We start from the raw sequence: 15,428 nt of genomic DNA, 5'->3' as shown, positions 1-15,428 counted from the left end.
TTTTAAGAAAAAAAAAAAAAAGTTTGGCCTGCTTGGTGGGGGTGGAGGGCGTGGGGTCAAGGGCCTGGGGGGAAGCGAGGGGAGGAAGGCCCACACCTACGTCCTTTGATGATCCCACAGTGGACGCCGGGGCAAAGTCTGCGGATGGGGACAGAGATCCAGGAGCCGCAGAAGCCTCGGGTTTCAAGGGGGACCCAGGGAGGATCCCGTAGCGAGGACACAGCAGAGTCGCTCAAGTGGGCCCCTAGCGAGGAGCCAAGTTGGGGCAGGAAACGGATGCTGGAGACTAGACCCCGCGGCAGGGGAGGGGCGGAGCGGAGGGCTCGCCAGGGGGGCGGGGCTGGGGCGGGCCCTAGGTGGGCGGGGTTTCGGGCCTCAGGTGGGACGCGGTGCCTAAGCCCCCCGGACCTGCAGCTCAGGTGAGCCGGCTGCGCCTCGTCTTCCTTCTCCGGGCTCTTGGCGGTGGCAAGAATGGGGCGGAGACTGGGGCACTGGTGCGCCCCAGCAGCTCTGAGCCTCTCTCCCAATTTGGGTAAGAGCTGAGGTTTCCCAAGGGAGACCCGACACGAGGCCCCTGAGCACTTCTATTCCAGAGCTATTTGGGATCCTTGGTAGGGCTTGAGGACCTGCATCCCATGCGTGAAATTGTGGGTAAAACTTAGCAGTTTGTGCCCGTGATGTGTTCCAGGGGTGCCCAGACCCCAAAGAGGTAGAAGTCATGTCTTCCGGTCACCAAAGAGACGCAGGTGCCCCAGAGAAGACCATGACTTGTTGAAGATCACCCAGTTCTGCCCAGGCCTTGACCAGAACACTTCCCACCAATGCCTGGTGGGCCTTGACTCACAGATCCAGGAGAACCCCAACATGGAGCACTCACTGGTCCTGCTTGACCATATGCTCCCACCCATGCCCCTCTCTCCCCAGAAGTTAGCAGGAGCCCCAGACCCACTTTTCAGCCTGATTCCAATGAGATAGGCATTCACATGGCCAGACCAACCCCCAGGTCACACCACTTAGGCAACTTCAGCTTAGGATCACCCCAGCCAAGCCTAAAGCGTTGCAGGGACCGGCTGGGCACTCACTGGTGGGCCTGCAAGCCAGATGACTTGAGAGGGGGTGAGGTTTTCATAGTGGGGAGCTTAGGAAGGGGTCCCCAAGGACACTGGGAGGGGTGGAAGCAGGAGAGGGCATCCTTATCTTTGCCCTCCCCAGCCATCAGTCCCCTTCCCCCACCCCTGATGGGAACTAGGAGGCCAAAGTCTGCCCCAAGGTAAAAAAATTGATTGTTTTGCAGGAAGGGGGCGGAAGTGGGGCTGTGGAGGGATTGGCAGGGGAGGGCACAGCCCCTTGTCCTCTGGCCTGGGCTGGGGGTTCATATCTGGAAGGCTGGACTGAGGCCAGGACTGTGCCCCCACCCTTTGGGGGGGGGGGGACAAGAACAGCCTAGGCTCAGGCTGCCTGCCAGGGCTGATAAGGGGCCCTCTTGGGGCTCCCACAAACGGTTTATCACTGTTGGGGGAACAGCCGGCGAGGCTCAGGAGGGGGCACGAGCATGGAGCGGCTTTGGGGTCTACTTCACAGAACGGTAAGACCGAGTGGGGTTGGGGGACACGTTAGGCCTTCTCTCTAGGTCCTTCAGCCCCCTCCCAAACCCCAAAGCTGGCCCCTCCCCTCCCCACCTCCATCTTTCCCCTGCAGCTTGCCTCTCAGGACCCTTTCCCCTGCCTTGTGCTCCTCTGACACCCCATAGTCACTGACTGTTATTGCCAGATCCTAGCCTATCCCCCACGCCTCTTCTCCCAATCTCATGCCCACCATGCCCTGCGCAGCAAAGGCTGTCCCCACGACCCTCTCAGACCATCTACAAGCGCGTGGAGGGCACCCAGCAGTGGCGCCTGGAGGAGGAAGAGGAAGACGGGGAGGAGGGGGCTGAGCCACCCATCCACTTCTGCCCTATGGAGCTGAGGGGCCCTGACCTGGGCTCCAGAGCAGGGAAGCAGAACCTCGGACTCTGGGCAGCAACAGCACGAAGGGCTGCCCCCTACCTGGTCCTGACAACCCTGCTGATCTTCACTGGGGGTGAGAGTCATCCCCTACCCCATTCCCCCGTCAGTGAAGGGCCTGGGTTGGGGGTGGATTTCTGGAATCCAGAGGGGGGTACAAGGGCATCTCCATCTTGCCATCCCCCAGCTTTCCTTCTGGGCTATGTGGCCTTCCGAGGGTCCTGCCAGGCATGCGGGGATGACGTGTTGGTGGTCAGCGAGGATATAAACTATGAGCCGGGCCCAGACTCCCACCAGGGCACCTTGTACTGGAGCGACCTCCAGGCCATGTTCCTGAGGTTCCTGGGGGAGGGGCGCCTGGAGGACACAATCAGGTAAGGGTCAGCCTTGCCGGAACTCAGCCTCCTTCCCTCTGCCCAGGACTCTGGTGTGGGGCCCCTTCTGAGGCCTTCCACTTGCCTCCCTGGCCTCCCCGGGAGTGGTCCTGGGAAGGATGTCAGTCACTTGGAGCTGAGGGGAGGGGGGGGGGGCATCCCAGAGATAAGGTTGCAGAGGGGCTCTGGCTCTGAGGATGGCACCCTTAGGAGATGTGGGAGCTGACTGTCTGAGTGAGAGTGGAAGGGTCCAGTATCCAGACAGGAGGTGGGACAGACCCAGAAAAGTCCTGAGTGCCACATCACAGGGCTTGGATTTTGACCTGTGGCTGTGGGAAGCTCTGGGGGTTTCTGAGAAGGGACATTTTAAGGAATCTGAAAAAAATGAGCAAGCAAATGCATTTGTGAGCATAGACCTTCCCTCTAATTTGTGAGAGATGCCATCCAGATACAGACCATGCAGGCCTGAAGCTCAGCCCAAGCAGACCAGTGTTTCTCTTGTTTTCCTGAGGTCACTTTCCCTATTGGGAAGGAGCTGCCCAGGTAGGTTCAGAGGTCAGGCCTCCAATAGCCCTCTCTTTGGTCAGGAATAGTGGTTTCAGTGGATTCTCCTGGGTTTTCTAAGTAGAAGGTCATATAAGCTATAGCTAGTGAGAGATGTATAGCCTCTTTCTCAATGTCTATACCTTTTCTGTCTTTTTTCATTGCTTATCGCATTAGAGGATGTGAATTTAGGTAATGATGACTGGAGATATGCCTATTTCCTGACTTTCACAGGAATGTTTTTATATTACTTTGTTATGGAGTATGAACTTTGCTGTAGACTCCAGATAGCTTTTTATTTTTTTTTAATTTTTATTTATTTTGAGAGAGAGAGAGAGAGAGAGAGTGCAGAGGAGGGGCAGAGAGAGAGGGAGAGAATCCCAAGCAGGCTCTGGGCTGTCACCACAGAGCTGGACTAGGGGCTCGATCCCACAAACAGTGAGATCATGACCTGAGCTGAAATCGAGAGTCAGATGCCTAACCAACTGAGCCACCCAGGCGCCCCAGGGCTTCTTATTTTCTTGGGCAACACTCGGTCGGCTGGGTACAGACTGAACAGGTGGTTTGCCAGGTTGCAGGGTGAGGTGTGGCACTGTGGATGTCATCAGAGGGTGGGGAGGGCAAGAGAGTGGCAGGGAGGGGGAGCGAGCGATGAAGTGATGCATGACTCCAGGGTGAATGGAGAAGGAAGGGAAAGCTGCAGAGAGGCTTGGAGAAATCGGACAGTCTGGAGTACTCAGTGTGGTTGAAGAGCAGGTATAGTGAGGGTCAGGGAGCAAGCTGGAACCTGGAAAGCTCTAGTCAGAGAGTGGGATATTGGAACTTTTAACATTTATCTGATAAATTGTGTCCTATTTATTCTGACATCTCCAACACTTAGCACAGTGCCTGGCATTTAGTTAGTGTTCAGTAAATCCTCAGTGGATAAATATTCTGGAGACGGAATTCCGGGTGATGACAAGAGCAGTGTGGGTGTGACCAGGGAAGTAAATGGCTGAACTGGCAGTGACATTGATGAGGTCATTCATTCATTTGTCCACCAAATATTTTTGAGCACCTACCGTGTGGCAAGTGCTAGGCTAAGTAGTAGGTGGGGGCGATAGAGCAGAGAACAAAAGTCTGGACCTTGTCCTTATGGAGCTTTCAGTCTATTGGGGGAAATCAATAGTGAACTAATAATCACATTCCTGACTATGTATTTGTTACTAGCATCATTGCAATGACTATAACCAGGGAGATCTGACTTAGAGTGGGGGTCAGGGAAGGCTTCCTTAAGGAAGTGAGGAGCTGACCCCAAGGGGTGAGTTGTTCACCAGGCCAAGAGAAGGTGGAAAAGCATTTTAGACCAGAGAACAGCAGGTGCAGAGGGCCTGGGGTGAGAATGGTGGCCTATTGGAGGAAGTGAACGAAGGTCCATGTGACTGTCTGAATGAGTACAGAGGGGTCCAGACAGGACAGACCCAGAAAAATCTTTAATGGCACATCACAGGGCTTGAATTTTGACCTGTGGTCATGGGGAGCTGTGGTGTCAAGGTGGATATGGCTCAGGTCATATAAGGCCTTAATGGCTACCCAACTGCTTTGGATTTTAAGAGAAAAGAGAGAGAAATGAAGAATTTGAAACAACAGAGTATCATGATCAGATGTAGGGGGAGCTTTTAGTGTTTTTTGTTTGTTTGTTTGTTTGTTTTGTTTTTTAAGGTTGGTGCAAAGAACAGAGTTCATGATACTCCTGGGGCAGTAGTTCAGTGTCCTCAGCAAAGGATTTTCTTACTTAATTTCCCTCCCTAATTCTGAGCCCTCCTCCCTCGTCTCCTCACCCAGAAGCACCTCATCTGACGTGTTTGATGTGCGCCTTTAAATACACACATAGCTTTGTCATATATGGAATGTTCTACATGGATAGGTAGAATTTTCAAAACATTTAATGTTTGCATAACATCCTCTATGTTCATTATTTTTAAAGTTAAGCCATGTGGAAAAATATAAAGAGGAATGTAAAAAAAAAAAAAAGTCACTCCAAGACCCACTACTCAGATACAGCTCTCTCTAGTGTCTCTCTAGTGTGTTTTTAATTTGATAAATTTTTCTTTTAATTTAACGCCATGTTTTCAAGGTCTATATATTGCAGGGTGTACATCTAATTTACTGTTATGCATCATCTATTTACGCACTGATGGATGCAGTTTCAAACAAATACTTGAGCTCCTGGATGGGGGCGGAGTGGGAGGCAGGAATGGTCTTGAGAAAACCACTTAGACCATGGAGTGCAGTGGTCCTCGCGAGAGCTCAGAGGGTGGAGGCTGAGACTCAGGTGACCCTGCATGTGGATTTTGAAGTAGTGCAGAAACTTGGTGGAGTTCCTTAGTGGAGATGAAAATGATATGCCAGATACCAAAGTCCTTGATGAAAGCGGACAAGTGACCGATTGTCTGAAAGAGGGGCAGAGCGTGGGAGAGCTAGATGGTCCAGGCTTCAAAGGAAGAGAGTTCTCCCAGAGCAGTAATGGCCAGAAATTCCAACCGCGGAGCCGGGGGCCTGCCTCCACTGCAAGTGCAGGTGCTAGAAGAACCAGAGCCCCATAGGAACCCGGCGTCTCAGGGGACAGCTGGGTTTCTGCCAAGGCAAAAGGTAGAGGGGTAGTCAATGATGATGTTGAGGAGGGAGGAGTCTGTCCACCTTGGAGAGGGTGCAGGTGAAGCCTGTTGTCAGGGAGGCCATGCCTGAAGCTCAGGCGACAACAGGCTCACTAGTTAGGCGGTGACTATGGAAGACGACAGGGTGAGGTCTCCAAGACAAGGGGCCCCACTATGACACCTGGAACCACGATGCTAAGATAGCTCTGTGAGACTCAGGTGGAGGGTGGGGGAGATGGAGGGCCACATCCGCCCAGTTAGCCCTTTGGAAGAAAAGTGTTTTTCATATGTGGGGCAAAGCACAGGACAGTATGCATATGTGTGGAAAGGCAGTAAATCGGGAAGTTTGGATTGAGCCAGTAATAACCTAAGAGATGGTGGACAAGATACCAAGAAAGCTAAGGAGGAAGAAGGCCTTAGAGACGCTGGCTGGCAGCCCGGGTGGTAATGGGATGGATGGTAATGGTCGAGTCAGGGAGAGACTTGAGAGTCCGTCACTGCCCAGGCCCCAGGGCGACCCCACGTCTCTGGCATCAGCCCCCCTCCCTCCCTCTCCTCCAGGCGTCCAGAAGTCCCCTTCTTCCCCTTCCACGCCCCAATCCCACCTCTTCCCGCTCAGGCAAACCAGCCTTCGGAAAAGGGTGGCTGGCTCGGCCGGCATGGCGGCCCTGGCTCAGGACATCCGCGTGGCGCTCTTGGGCCAAAAGCTGGACCACGTCTGGATGGATACGCACTACGTGGGGCTGCAGTTCCCGGACCCGTGAGTGCGCGGGGGGCGCGCGGGGGGCGCGCGGGGGGCGCGCGGGGGGCGCGCGGGGGGCGCGCGGGGGGCGCGCGGGGGGCGCGCGGGGGGCGCTTACCACCTCCGCTCCTCAGGGCTCATCCCAATACCCTGCATTGGGTGGAGGCGGCTGGGAAGCTCGGGGAGCCCCTGCAGCTGGAGGACCACGATGTCTACTGTCCCTACAGCGCCACGGGCAACGCCACGGTGAGCGCCTCCTGTCCCGCCCCCAGGACGGGGGCAGCGAGCGTCCTCTCCCGGGTGGCGGAGGAGGGACGGGGAGACAGCGCCTCACAGCCCTTCTCATTCCCAGGGAGAGCTGGTGTACGCCCACTACGGGCGCCCAGAGGACCTGCAGGACCTGCGGGCCCGGGGCGTGGAGCCGGCGGGGCGCCTCCTGCTGGTGCGCCTGGGGGAGATCAGTTTTGCCCAGAAGGTGAGGGTCCCTGGATGGGGGATGGAGTGGAGCGCGGAGGGCGCAGGGCTGGGAAAAGCGAAGATAGGATAGCAGCAGATGGGAAGCCTCTAGGAGGCTGTCAGAAGAGGAAAAGAACCAAGCGGGTAAGAAAGTGTTGGCGGGGAACAAGATCAGGAGGTTGGGATGGGGAACAAGCAGGGAAGAATGTGGAGCAAGGTGAGGTTTGCTGTGCGAAGGTGGGAAGATGAGGGTGGTGGGGGGTGCCCACAGCCTCTCTGGGTTCATAATAGCAGAGCAGAGGCAGTGCCACTTTACTTTTACTTCCTTCTCCTGCCCTTATAAATCGGTTTTCTCTGGGAGAAGGAGCCTTTTACCCATGTCCCATCCCCAGGTGGCCAGTGCCCAGGACTTTGGGGCCCGAGGAGTGCTCATATACCCTGATTCTGCAGACTTCTCCCAGGACCCACACAAGCTCGGCCTGTCCAGCCACAGGGCTGTGTATGGACATGTGAGTCTGGGGGCAGCCAGCGGTGGATTCCTGGGGTCCCAAGACTGTACCTCTTTGTCTAGGATGATGCTGGTAAGCTACTCCTGGGAGCCCAGCTCACAGTTTCAGCGTGGACACCCCCTTCCTCACAGGTGCACCTGGGAACTGGGGATCCCTACACGCCTGGCTTCCCTTCCTTTAATCAAACCCAGTTCCCTCCAGTCCAGTCCTCAGGCCTCCCTAACATCCCAGCCCAGCCCATCAGTGCGGACATTGCCTCCCTCCTGCTGAGGTGAGGGGCGTGTGGGGACCAAGAGGGGAGGAGGAAGGGAGAGGGAGCTAGTTTGTAAAGTCTTTTGGGGTGAACTAGAAAAAGATGAATCTTCTGGGTGGGCAGAGCCTCATGCCAGTACCTGCCATCCAGTGAGTGGAACTCCAGCTGGATATCACACCCACTTCCTCTGGGCACCTTTGAGGACCTAACCTGCACAACTGTCCAAGGCAGGAGGCACATTGCAGAAGTCGAGCTGGAACCAGAGGGTGGGAGGGAAAGAGCGCAGGGGGAGCTCTGGGCTCTTCTATAGCCTGGGTCTCTCTGCCACTTCCAACCCTTTCTGCCCCACCCCTCTCCAGGAAACTCCAAGGCCCTGTGGCCCCCCAGGAATGGCAGGGGCACCTCCCAGTCTCCCCTTATCGCCTGGGCCCTGGGCCAGGCTTGCATCTAGGGGTCAACAACCACAGGGTCTCTACCCCCATCAGCAACATCTTTGGCTGCATCGAGGGCCGCTCAGAGCCAGGTGTGCTAGCTTGCCCAGCATCACCCACAGCCTGCAGGAGGGGAGCCATTGCTCATGAACCTGGACTAGAAATGGGGCTGGAGCAGCAGGCCCTGGGGGAGTGGGCAGGGGTGGTGCCCAGGGGAGGGGGCAGCAGGAGTTAGCAGGGTGGGAGGCTGGCAAATTGAAGCTGATCTGGGACCAAAGAGGGTGGCAATGAGTAGACCCCATGGTCAAATCTGTCCAGAGACAGGATGGACAGTTCTGCACAGTAGTGAGTTCCCTAGCACAGGAGGTGAGCAAGTGTGCTTTGGGTGATGTCATAGCATAAAAAGGAGTTCAGGTTAGGCAGACGAACATTTTGAGCCTAACTAGATGCAGATAGCAGTAGGAATCTAAGTGGGTTCTTTTTTTATTTTTAATGTTTAGTTTTGAGAGAGAGAGAGAGAAAAAGAGTGAGCATGAACGGGGAAGGTGCAGAGAGAGAGGGGGACAGAAGAAGCGGGCTCCACCTTGATAACAGAGAGCTTGATGCAAGGCTCGAACCTATGAACCATGAGATCACAATCTGAGCTGAAGTCAGATGCTCAACTGACTGAGTCAGCCAGGCACCCCTGAATCAAAGTGGGTTCTTGAGCTGAAGAGTGTGATATCTACAAACACTGCAAACACTGAGGAGAGATACAGGGAAGCCTGTGGTGGCAGCTCAGATGAGAAACTGGGGTTGGGGGGGGTGGGGTAGAGGGGTAGAGGAGGAAGACCTGTCAGGACTTGTCAAACAGCAGGACATGGCTGACCAGGGAGGTGATGGAATCCAGAATGACTCCAAGCACCCTGCGGAAGGAGCAGGCCATCCAGGCAGGGCCAAGCAGAAGAGGTGCTGTCACTTTAGGGACAGCAGGGATGGCAGGGCTGGGAAGTGGAGACTGAGAGGCCTAAGAAATGGTGATGAGGCCCTGTGACACACCCTCCCAGGTGCTTTCTGGGTACTGCCAGTATAAGGACATAGACCCCAAACCTCCCCTCCTGCAGATCACTATGTTGTCATTGGGGCGCAGAGGGATGCGTGGGGCCCAGGAGCGGCCAAGTCTGCTGTGGGGACAGCCATATTGCTGGAGCTGGTGCGAACCTTTTCCTCCATGGTGAGCAATGGTAAGGTCAAGGCCTGGGCCGGGTAGCTGGGGCTGTGGCCTGAGCCAGGACAGGGCAGAGAGGCAGTCAGGAGCACAGGCTAGAGAGTGGCCACTCAGACCTGGGCCAAACCTGGCTTCTCCATGTCCCAGCTGCATGGCCCTGGGCAAGTCACTTTACCTCCATTTCCTCATCTAAACGTGAAAGTAGAGTTGACCCTTTAGCAATGCCAGGGCTAGGGGTGCAGGCCCCTCCGCTCCGTTGAAAATCTGCATGTAAGTGGACCCAAGCAGTTCAAACCCATGTTTAAGAGTCAACTGTAATAATAGTCCTTGGTCTGAGTGAAGCATTAAGCAGGAAACTCCATACGAAAGCCATCTCCATCACTGTTATAGTTGAGTCAGGGCAGACCAGGGGAGGTGGGCTGGGCTGGGGGCTGGATGGGAGGAAAGGAGAGACCCCAGGGAAATAGGACAGAGGAAGACAATGATGGCGTCTCTGCTTGGTCTTCAGCTGAGCCCATGCTCCCAACCCACTCTGCTTCCAGGCTTCCGGCCTCGCAGGAGCCTTCTCTTCATCAGCTGGGACGGAGGGGACTTTGGGAGCGTGGGCTCCACAGAGTGGCTAGAGGTAATGTGGGGTCCAGGACAGGGAGTCAGGCAGTGGGAAGAGGTGGGGGGGGGGTGGTTAAACCTCATATCCCTCACCCACAGGGCTACCTCAGCGTGCTGCACCTCAAAGCCGTAGTCTATGTGAGCCTGGACAATGCAGTGCTGGGTGAGTAGGGGTAGTGTGACCAGCTGGGCCCCCTCTGGTCCACCCTGCCCTCAGGGCCAAGTCTTGAGCCTGGCATCCCTTCTCCTCCCTCTCTGCAGGAGATGACAAGTTCCAGGCCAAGACCAGCCCCCTTCTGATCAGCCTCATAGAGAACATCCTGAAGCAGGCAAGAGCTGGCCAGGAGCAGGGGATGAAGGGAAGCTGGTGGTGGCCAGGGCCTGACCTGACCGGTGCCCCCTACCCTGCCTCCAGGTGGACTCTCCTAACCACAGTGGGCAGACCCTCTATGAGCAGGTGATGTTCAACAATCACAGCTGGGATGCTGAGGTGTAAGTTGGGGTGAGGAGGAAGGGAAGGCATCTTGTGGGGGGAGCCAAACCCACAGAGCACTCCAACCTGCCCACTCTCAGGATCCAGCCACTGCCCATGGACAGCAGTGCCTATTCCTTCACGGCCTTTGCGGGGGTCCCTGCCGTTGAGTTCTCTTTCATGGAGGTGAGACTTCCTGGCCCTGTCCCAGAGCAGCATCCCCTCAGCCTGCCTGTACAATGACCCTGTGCCAGCGTGCACCCTGTCCCTGCAGGATGGCCAGGCGTACCCGTTCCTGCACACGAAGGATGACACATACGAGAACCTACACAGGGTCCTGCGGGGCCGCCTGCCCGCGGTGGCCCAGGCTGTGGCCCAGCTCGCTGGGCAACTCCTCATCAGGCTCAGCCACGATCACCTGCTGCCTCTGGACTTCGGCCGCTATGGGGACGTGGTCCTCAAGCACATCGGCAGCCTCAACGAGTTCTCTGGGGACCTCAAGGTCCAAGATACCAACCCTGCTCCTGGCTTCTGGGGGTGGGGGGGGCGCTATATCCCCCCAAAGTGCTGCCCATTCCAGAGGTGTGGCCCCTCTTCCCCACAATCCTTAGGGTCTAGTCCCCTCTGACAACCTGGTCCTTTTACTCCTGCCCTAGACCCCTAGACCCCTTAGGACCCAACTCATACCCTCCCAACCGCCCAGATCTTCTTCCCTCTCCCACGATTCTGTTCCACTATACCCCCTAGTCCTGCCAGCCCCAGGGTCTCAGCCCCATTCCCCAGCACCTGGACCCCCACCCTAGGCTGGGGTCCTGGCCCCTGCGTCCGGCCCCAGCCTGCGTCTCCATCCTCAGGCCCGCGGGCTGACCCTCCAGTGGGTGTACTCGGCGCGGGGGGACTACATCCGGGCAGCTGAGAAGCTGCGAAAGGAGATCTACAGCTCAGAAGAGAGCGATGAGCGGCTGATGCGCATGTACAACGTGCGCATCATGCGGGTGAGGCCCCGCCCCCGCGCCCTCTCCCTTTCTCTGAAGGCCTGGAGCCACCCTTCCCAGGACCCATTCGCTCTGTGCTCCTCTCCCCTGTTTCCGCCTTTGCTCCGTCCCTGTCTTCCGGGTGCTCCCAGTCCTGGACTGACAGCGCTCACAGACCGGCCAGGCTGGAGCGACCACTGAGACAGGCCCCGCACAGTGATGAAACGGACAGGGAGGGCCAGACGCGTGGTAGACCGCGTGGCAGAACTGGGACTCCTCTGCCTTGCGCCAAGCCCTTCACTGCCTCCCTCTCCTCTCCTCTGGAGAGAAAAAGCATGTCCACGATCGTCCACAGTACAAGAGGCACAAGCTTATGGCCAGGAGGGGCAAAGGCTTAAGAAATTCAGAGCAAGGAGAGCTCTCTTCCCTCTGGTAATAAGATAGGTGAAACCCAGAGAAGCTGCCTGGGGGAAGTGTCACGTAAAGTTCTACAGGATCTGATTCCTTGGCCAATTCCTCCCACTTCATTTTGAATACTTCCCAACTCACGCTCTGTCTCCTGTTCCAACCTCTCCACTTTCTTCCATTTATTTACTCCCAAGAACTCAACGCTTTGATTTCGGGAAATGGGGTAAGTAGGGACCGTGGGCATGGGAAAAAGTCTACAGGGCAAAATTCTAAGCAGGACCATCCTCCTTGAGTGTGGTGTGGACAGGGAACCCGCAGTGTATGCAGGACCTTGGTTTTGGGACATGTCTTCCATTTGTTTTTCCCTCCTGTGACCCTGCCTATTTCCCTTGGCACCACTTACCCCTTGTTTCTGTTCGCAAACCCATCCCTCTTGGCTCTTTCATCCTTGCTCTTTTCTCCTGATCCCTCTCATCCTTCTCTCTCTTCAGTTTCCTCTCTTATTCCCCTACTTCCTGACCTCTCCATCTCCCCTTCCCTTTGTCCCTTCCACTGAGACACGCATGGTTCATTCTCATTCACAGATCTTGCTTTAATCCCTGCTGTGCCAGACTCCGAGAACACAAAAAGATGCTACTCCCCTCACCCACCCCACTCCCCCAAGTTGCCACATGCCCCCCCCCCCCCCCCCCGCAAGGGAATGAAGGGCACCTGTATGCTAGGGGCATGATTCAAACTCAGGGCTGGAGAGTAAAAGATTCAGAACTTCAGAACCAGCAACATGGCTGGGCCAGACCCAGGGAACTCTGTTGCTCTAGACCAGGGGTTGGTAAACTATAACCAGTGGGCCAAACTTGGCCTGCTGCCTGTTTTGCAAATAAAGTTTTATGGAAGCACAGCCATGCACATTGATTTTTCATATTCTCTATGGCTGCTTTTGTACTAGCTATGGTGGCAAAGTTGAGTGTTTGCAACAGAAACAATATGGCTGGCAGAGCCGAAAATATTTGCTACCTGGCTTTTTTTAAGAAAAAGTTTGCTAACCCCTGCTTTAGACTGTGAGGTTCGTCTAGAGGAACAAATAGAACGTGGGTTGGTGCAGACAAAAGACATTCAGAGTAGAGACATCCAGAGTAAGGGTATGGCAGTGAGATAGGCCTGGTTGTCCTTGGGAGCAGGGCATGGACCAGCAGAACCTGAACAGAAGTCTGTGGAGAAGCAGAGGGGAGAGGAGCACCAAACTGTGGGAGAGAGATCACCTATCAAGGGAGTCTTGAATGCCAGGAAAAGAAGTTTGAATTTTTAGGGTCTGGGCATCAAGGAAATTAGGGAGGTGTTTGAACAGGGAGGTGGTGGGGGCAGAACAGAGTTTTAGGAAGGATTTGGCCAGACCGTCCATGGTGAAGAGGGAATGAATGGAGTGGAGTGATGGCTGAGCTCTGGATGAGAGTGGCAGTAAATACCACCTGTGGGTGAGGGGACTGGAATGATGGGAGACATTTGGAAGGAAAACGGACAGACGGGGTGTTAAGGGAAGAGGAGGGGGAAAATGATAGCAACTGCCATTTCTCGAGGGCTGCCATGTGCTAGGGCTTTACTGCATTTTCCCTCACAGGACCCCCCAAATCTTGTGAGGTTGCTAGTACTGTACAATGATAACTTATCCAAGATCGCAGTAAGTGGTGGAGCCAAAATCAGAAACCAGGCAGTCTGAGCTCACTCCATTCACATGAACACACCTTCCGGGCTGAGAGGCTGGCACTGGGGAGACCCTGGCACTCATGAGGGATTGTGGGTGCAAGGGTCAGGTTTTAGAAGCAGTTGGTGCTCATGTGTGTGAGGCTGTGTCCAGGTGCCCCTTACCTGGTGGGGAGGTCCAGAAGGGTGGAGGCCAGGATTTCAGTGGATGATTTTTGTCAGGTAGACTTGGCAATTATCCCCATGAGGTCGTGACTGCAGTCAGGGGCATGGAGGGCTTGAAAAGATGTGAGCGTGTGAGACTACCCATAGAGATTCCAATTTTGTTGGGGTGGCACCCACGCGATGGTGATTCTAGTAAGCAGCTAGGCTTGAAGAACACCGGATTGTAGGTAAGGAGAGGAGCAGAGGGTGGGGGTCCAGCCTTGGGCCTGCCCATACGTGGGAGCAGAAGGAACCCAGAGAGGCTGGAAGAAAGGTGGGAGAACTGGGCAGGGAGTGAGGCCATCTCAAGAAAGATGATCAGCATCTGAGTCATAGAGGGAGGACAGAGTCAAGCACTTCATTAGCACTGGCCTGTCCCCTTGACCTTTGACGCTGGTATGTGGACGTTGGCGGCGGTGAGGGGGAATGACTGGGGTGTAGGAGAGTGAGGAACAGCAGGACCATAGACTGTTATTTGAGGCTTTAGCCGGGTAAGTGAATGAGTGGAGACGGAAGACTGGGAGGGCGTAGATGCGGGCTTGGAGGCCAGAGGGATAGAATGGGATAGAATCTAAAACACGGTAGGAGGACGCTGCCTACCCGGCCGCTGGTGACGTCAAAGAATGGCTACCCCCGATTGGGTAGACAAAGGGAGGTGGGACTTAAAGAAGCTGCTCAGCAATGTTCGCTACGCGTGTCCGGCCCCCGTGCTCAGGCGGAACCCCCACCCGACACGACCCCTTCTCGGCGCAGGTGGAGTTCTACTTCCTGTCTCAGTACGTGTCGCCGGCCGACTCCCCGTTCCGCCACATTTTCTTGGGCCACGGAGACCACACGCTGGACGCGCTGCTCGACCACGTGCGACTGTTGCGCTCCCACGGTTCCGGAGACCCTAGGGCTGCCTCCTCCGGGGTGGCTCCCGGCCTGGGCTTCCAGGAGAGCCGCTTCCGACGCCAGCTGGCCCTGCTTACCTGGACGCTGCAGGGGGCAGCCAACGCACTTAGCGGGGACGTCTGGAACATCGATAACAACTTCTGAGGTCCGCGGTGGGCAGGGCGAGCATATGCCCCTGCCGAGAGCTCCTGCTCTCCCGCTTGAGCGACTTCTAGGTGATAGAGGTGCCTAGTGCCACGTCTCACTGCTGACCGGTTTCTCATTAGCCTTTCCCGTCCTTGCAAAGGGCCCAGCCGAGATGCCTGCGCAGACACCCACACCCCTGGCCCTGAAATGTAGGAGTAGGTGAGGAGTGACTTCCACAATGGGTCGGCATTACTGTCAGCTAATCAGAGAGCCGCATCCGCTCCCTCATCACAGCCCTTTACCCTTCGGGAAAGGGGCCCCCACACCTAGAGACCACTCGGGAAGGTTTCCTAGGTCCTGGGACATGACCAGTCCTCTTAGTGGGAGAATGACTGGAACCATAGCCTATAGCCAACAGGTGGTCTGTGGTGGGAGGGGCTGGGGTTTGGACCTTAATAAACCACCTGGTGGCATCTGTTGTTTATAAGCACTTTTATGCTTCTTCCTCACCCTCACTCCACCCAATCCTCCCTCCCTTGAGACAGGGAAGGGTTGGGCAGAGGGGCCAAAGAGGATGCAAACAGGAATGCTGTCTCCATGGGGAAAACTTTGTTCTGTTACCTGAGGACATAAGGATGCTGCCTAAGGAAATAAGGAGGGCCCTTCTCCAAAGACCATCGTGGGTGGAGAGCTGGCTCTGTAGCTTCTCCAGAGACCAGGGATGGATACATTATTTTCAGGGCCTCTTGTTCAAAAGGTATGAACAAACCTTTTTCTTTCCTACAGTCTTTCAACCTGTATGGTGGATTTTAATTTGCTATTTAATGTCCGGATCTTCAGACGGAAATACCCTGGGGCAGAACCCCATAGGCACTGGGGCTCTGCTCCA

General features: G+C 55.6%; 1 protein-coding gene across 4 annotated transcripts; it reads left to right on the top strand.

The window, feature by feature from the left end:
• The first annotated feature begins 365 nt into the window (after positions 1-365).
• Positions 366-14,557, top strand: TFR2 (transferrin receptor 2). 4 transcript variants are annotated; one of them, XM_047838579.1, is made up of 19 exons: positions 366-419; positions 1,525-1,585; positions 1,830-2,079; positions 2,191-2,377; positions 6,176-6,316; positions 6,433-6,544; positions 6,651-6,773; positions 7,147-7,263; positions 7,395-7,534; positions 7,876-8,039; positions 9,051-9,170; positions 9,697-9,779; positions 9,863-9,926; positions 10,025-10,092; positions 10,179-10,255; positions 10,337-10,421; positions 10,510-10,737; positions 11,090-11,230; positions 14,273-14,557. In XM_047838579.1, the coding sequence occupies exons 2-19, from the start codon at positions 1,553-1,555 to the stop codon at positions 14,555-14,557; spliced, it is 2,418 nt and encodes an 805-aa protein (XP_047694535.1). In that variant the 5' UTR covers positions 366-419; positions 1,525-1,552. The 4 variants fall into 4 exon arrangements, with proteins under 4 accessions (XP_047694535.1, XP_047694534.1, XP_047694537.1 ...); XM_047838578.1 differs by lacking the exon at positions 366-419 and adding an exon at positions 1,243-1,270; XM_047838580.1 differs by lacking the exon at positions 366-419 and having other exon boundaries at positions 1,524-1,585; positions 1,835-2,079.
• Positions 14,558-15,428: the final 871 nt, after the last annotated feature.

This window comes from Prionailurus viverrinus, chromosome E3 (assembly GCF_022837055.1).
Source record: "Prionailurus viverrinus isolate Anna chromosome E3, UM_Priviv_1.0, whole genome shotgun sequence".
NCBI lineage: Eukaryota > Metazoa > Chordata > Mammalia > Carnivora > Felidae > Prionailurus > Prionailurus viverrinus.
Note: the sequence above shows the minus strand (reverse complement) of the source record. Positions and strands in the feature narration are given on the sequence as shown.

Coding starts and splice junctions, on each gene's coding strand:
- TFR2 (XM_047838579.1), top strand. CDS start 1,553: ATGGAGCGGCTTTGGGGTCTACTTCACAGAACG. Junction 1,586..1,829: donor GGGGTCTACTTCACAGAACG/GTAAGACCGAGT, acceptor TGCCCTGCGCAG/CAAAGGCTGTCCCCACGACC. Junction 9,171..9,696: donor TTCCTCCATGGTGAGCAATG/GTAAGGTCAAGG, acceptor CTCTGCTTCCAG/GCTTCCGGCCTCGCAGGAGC.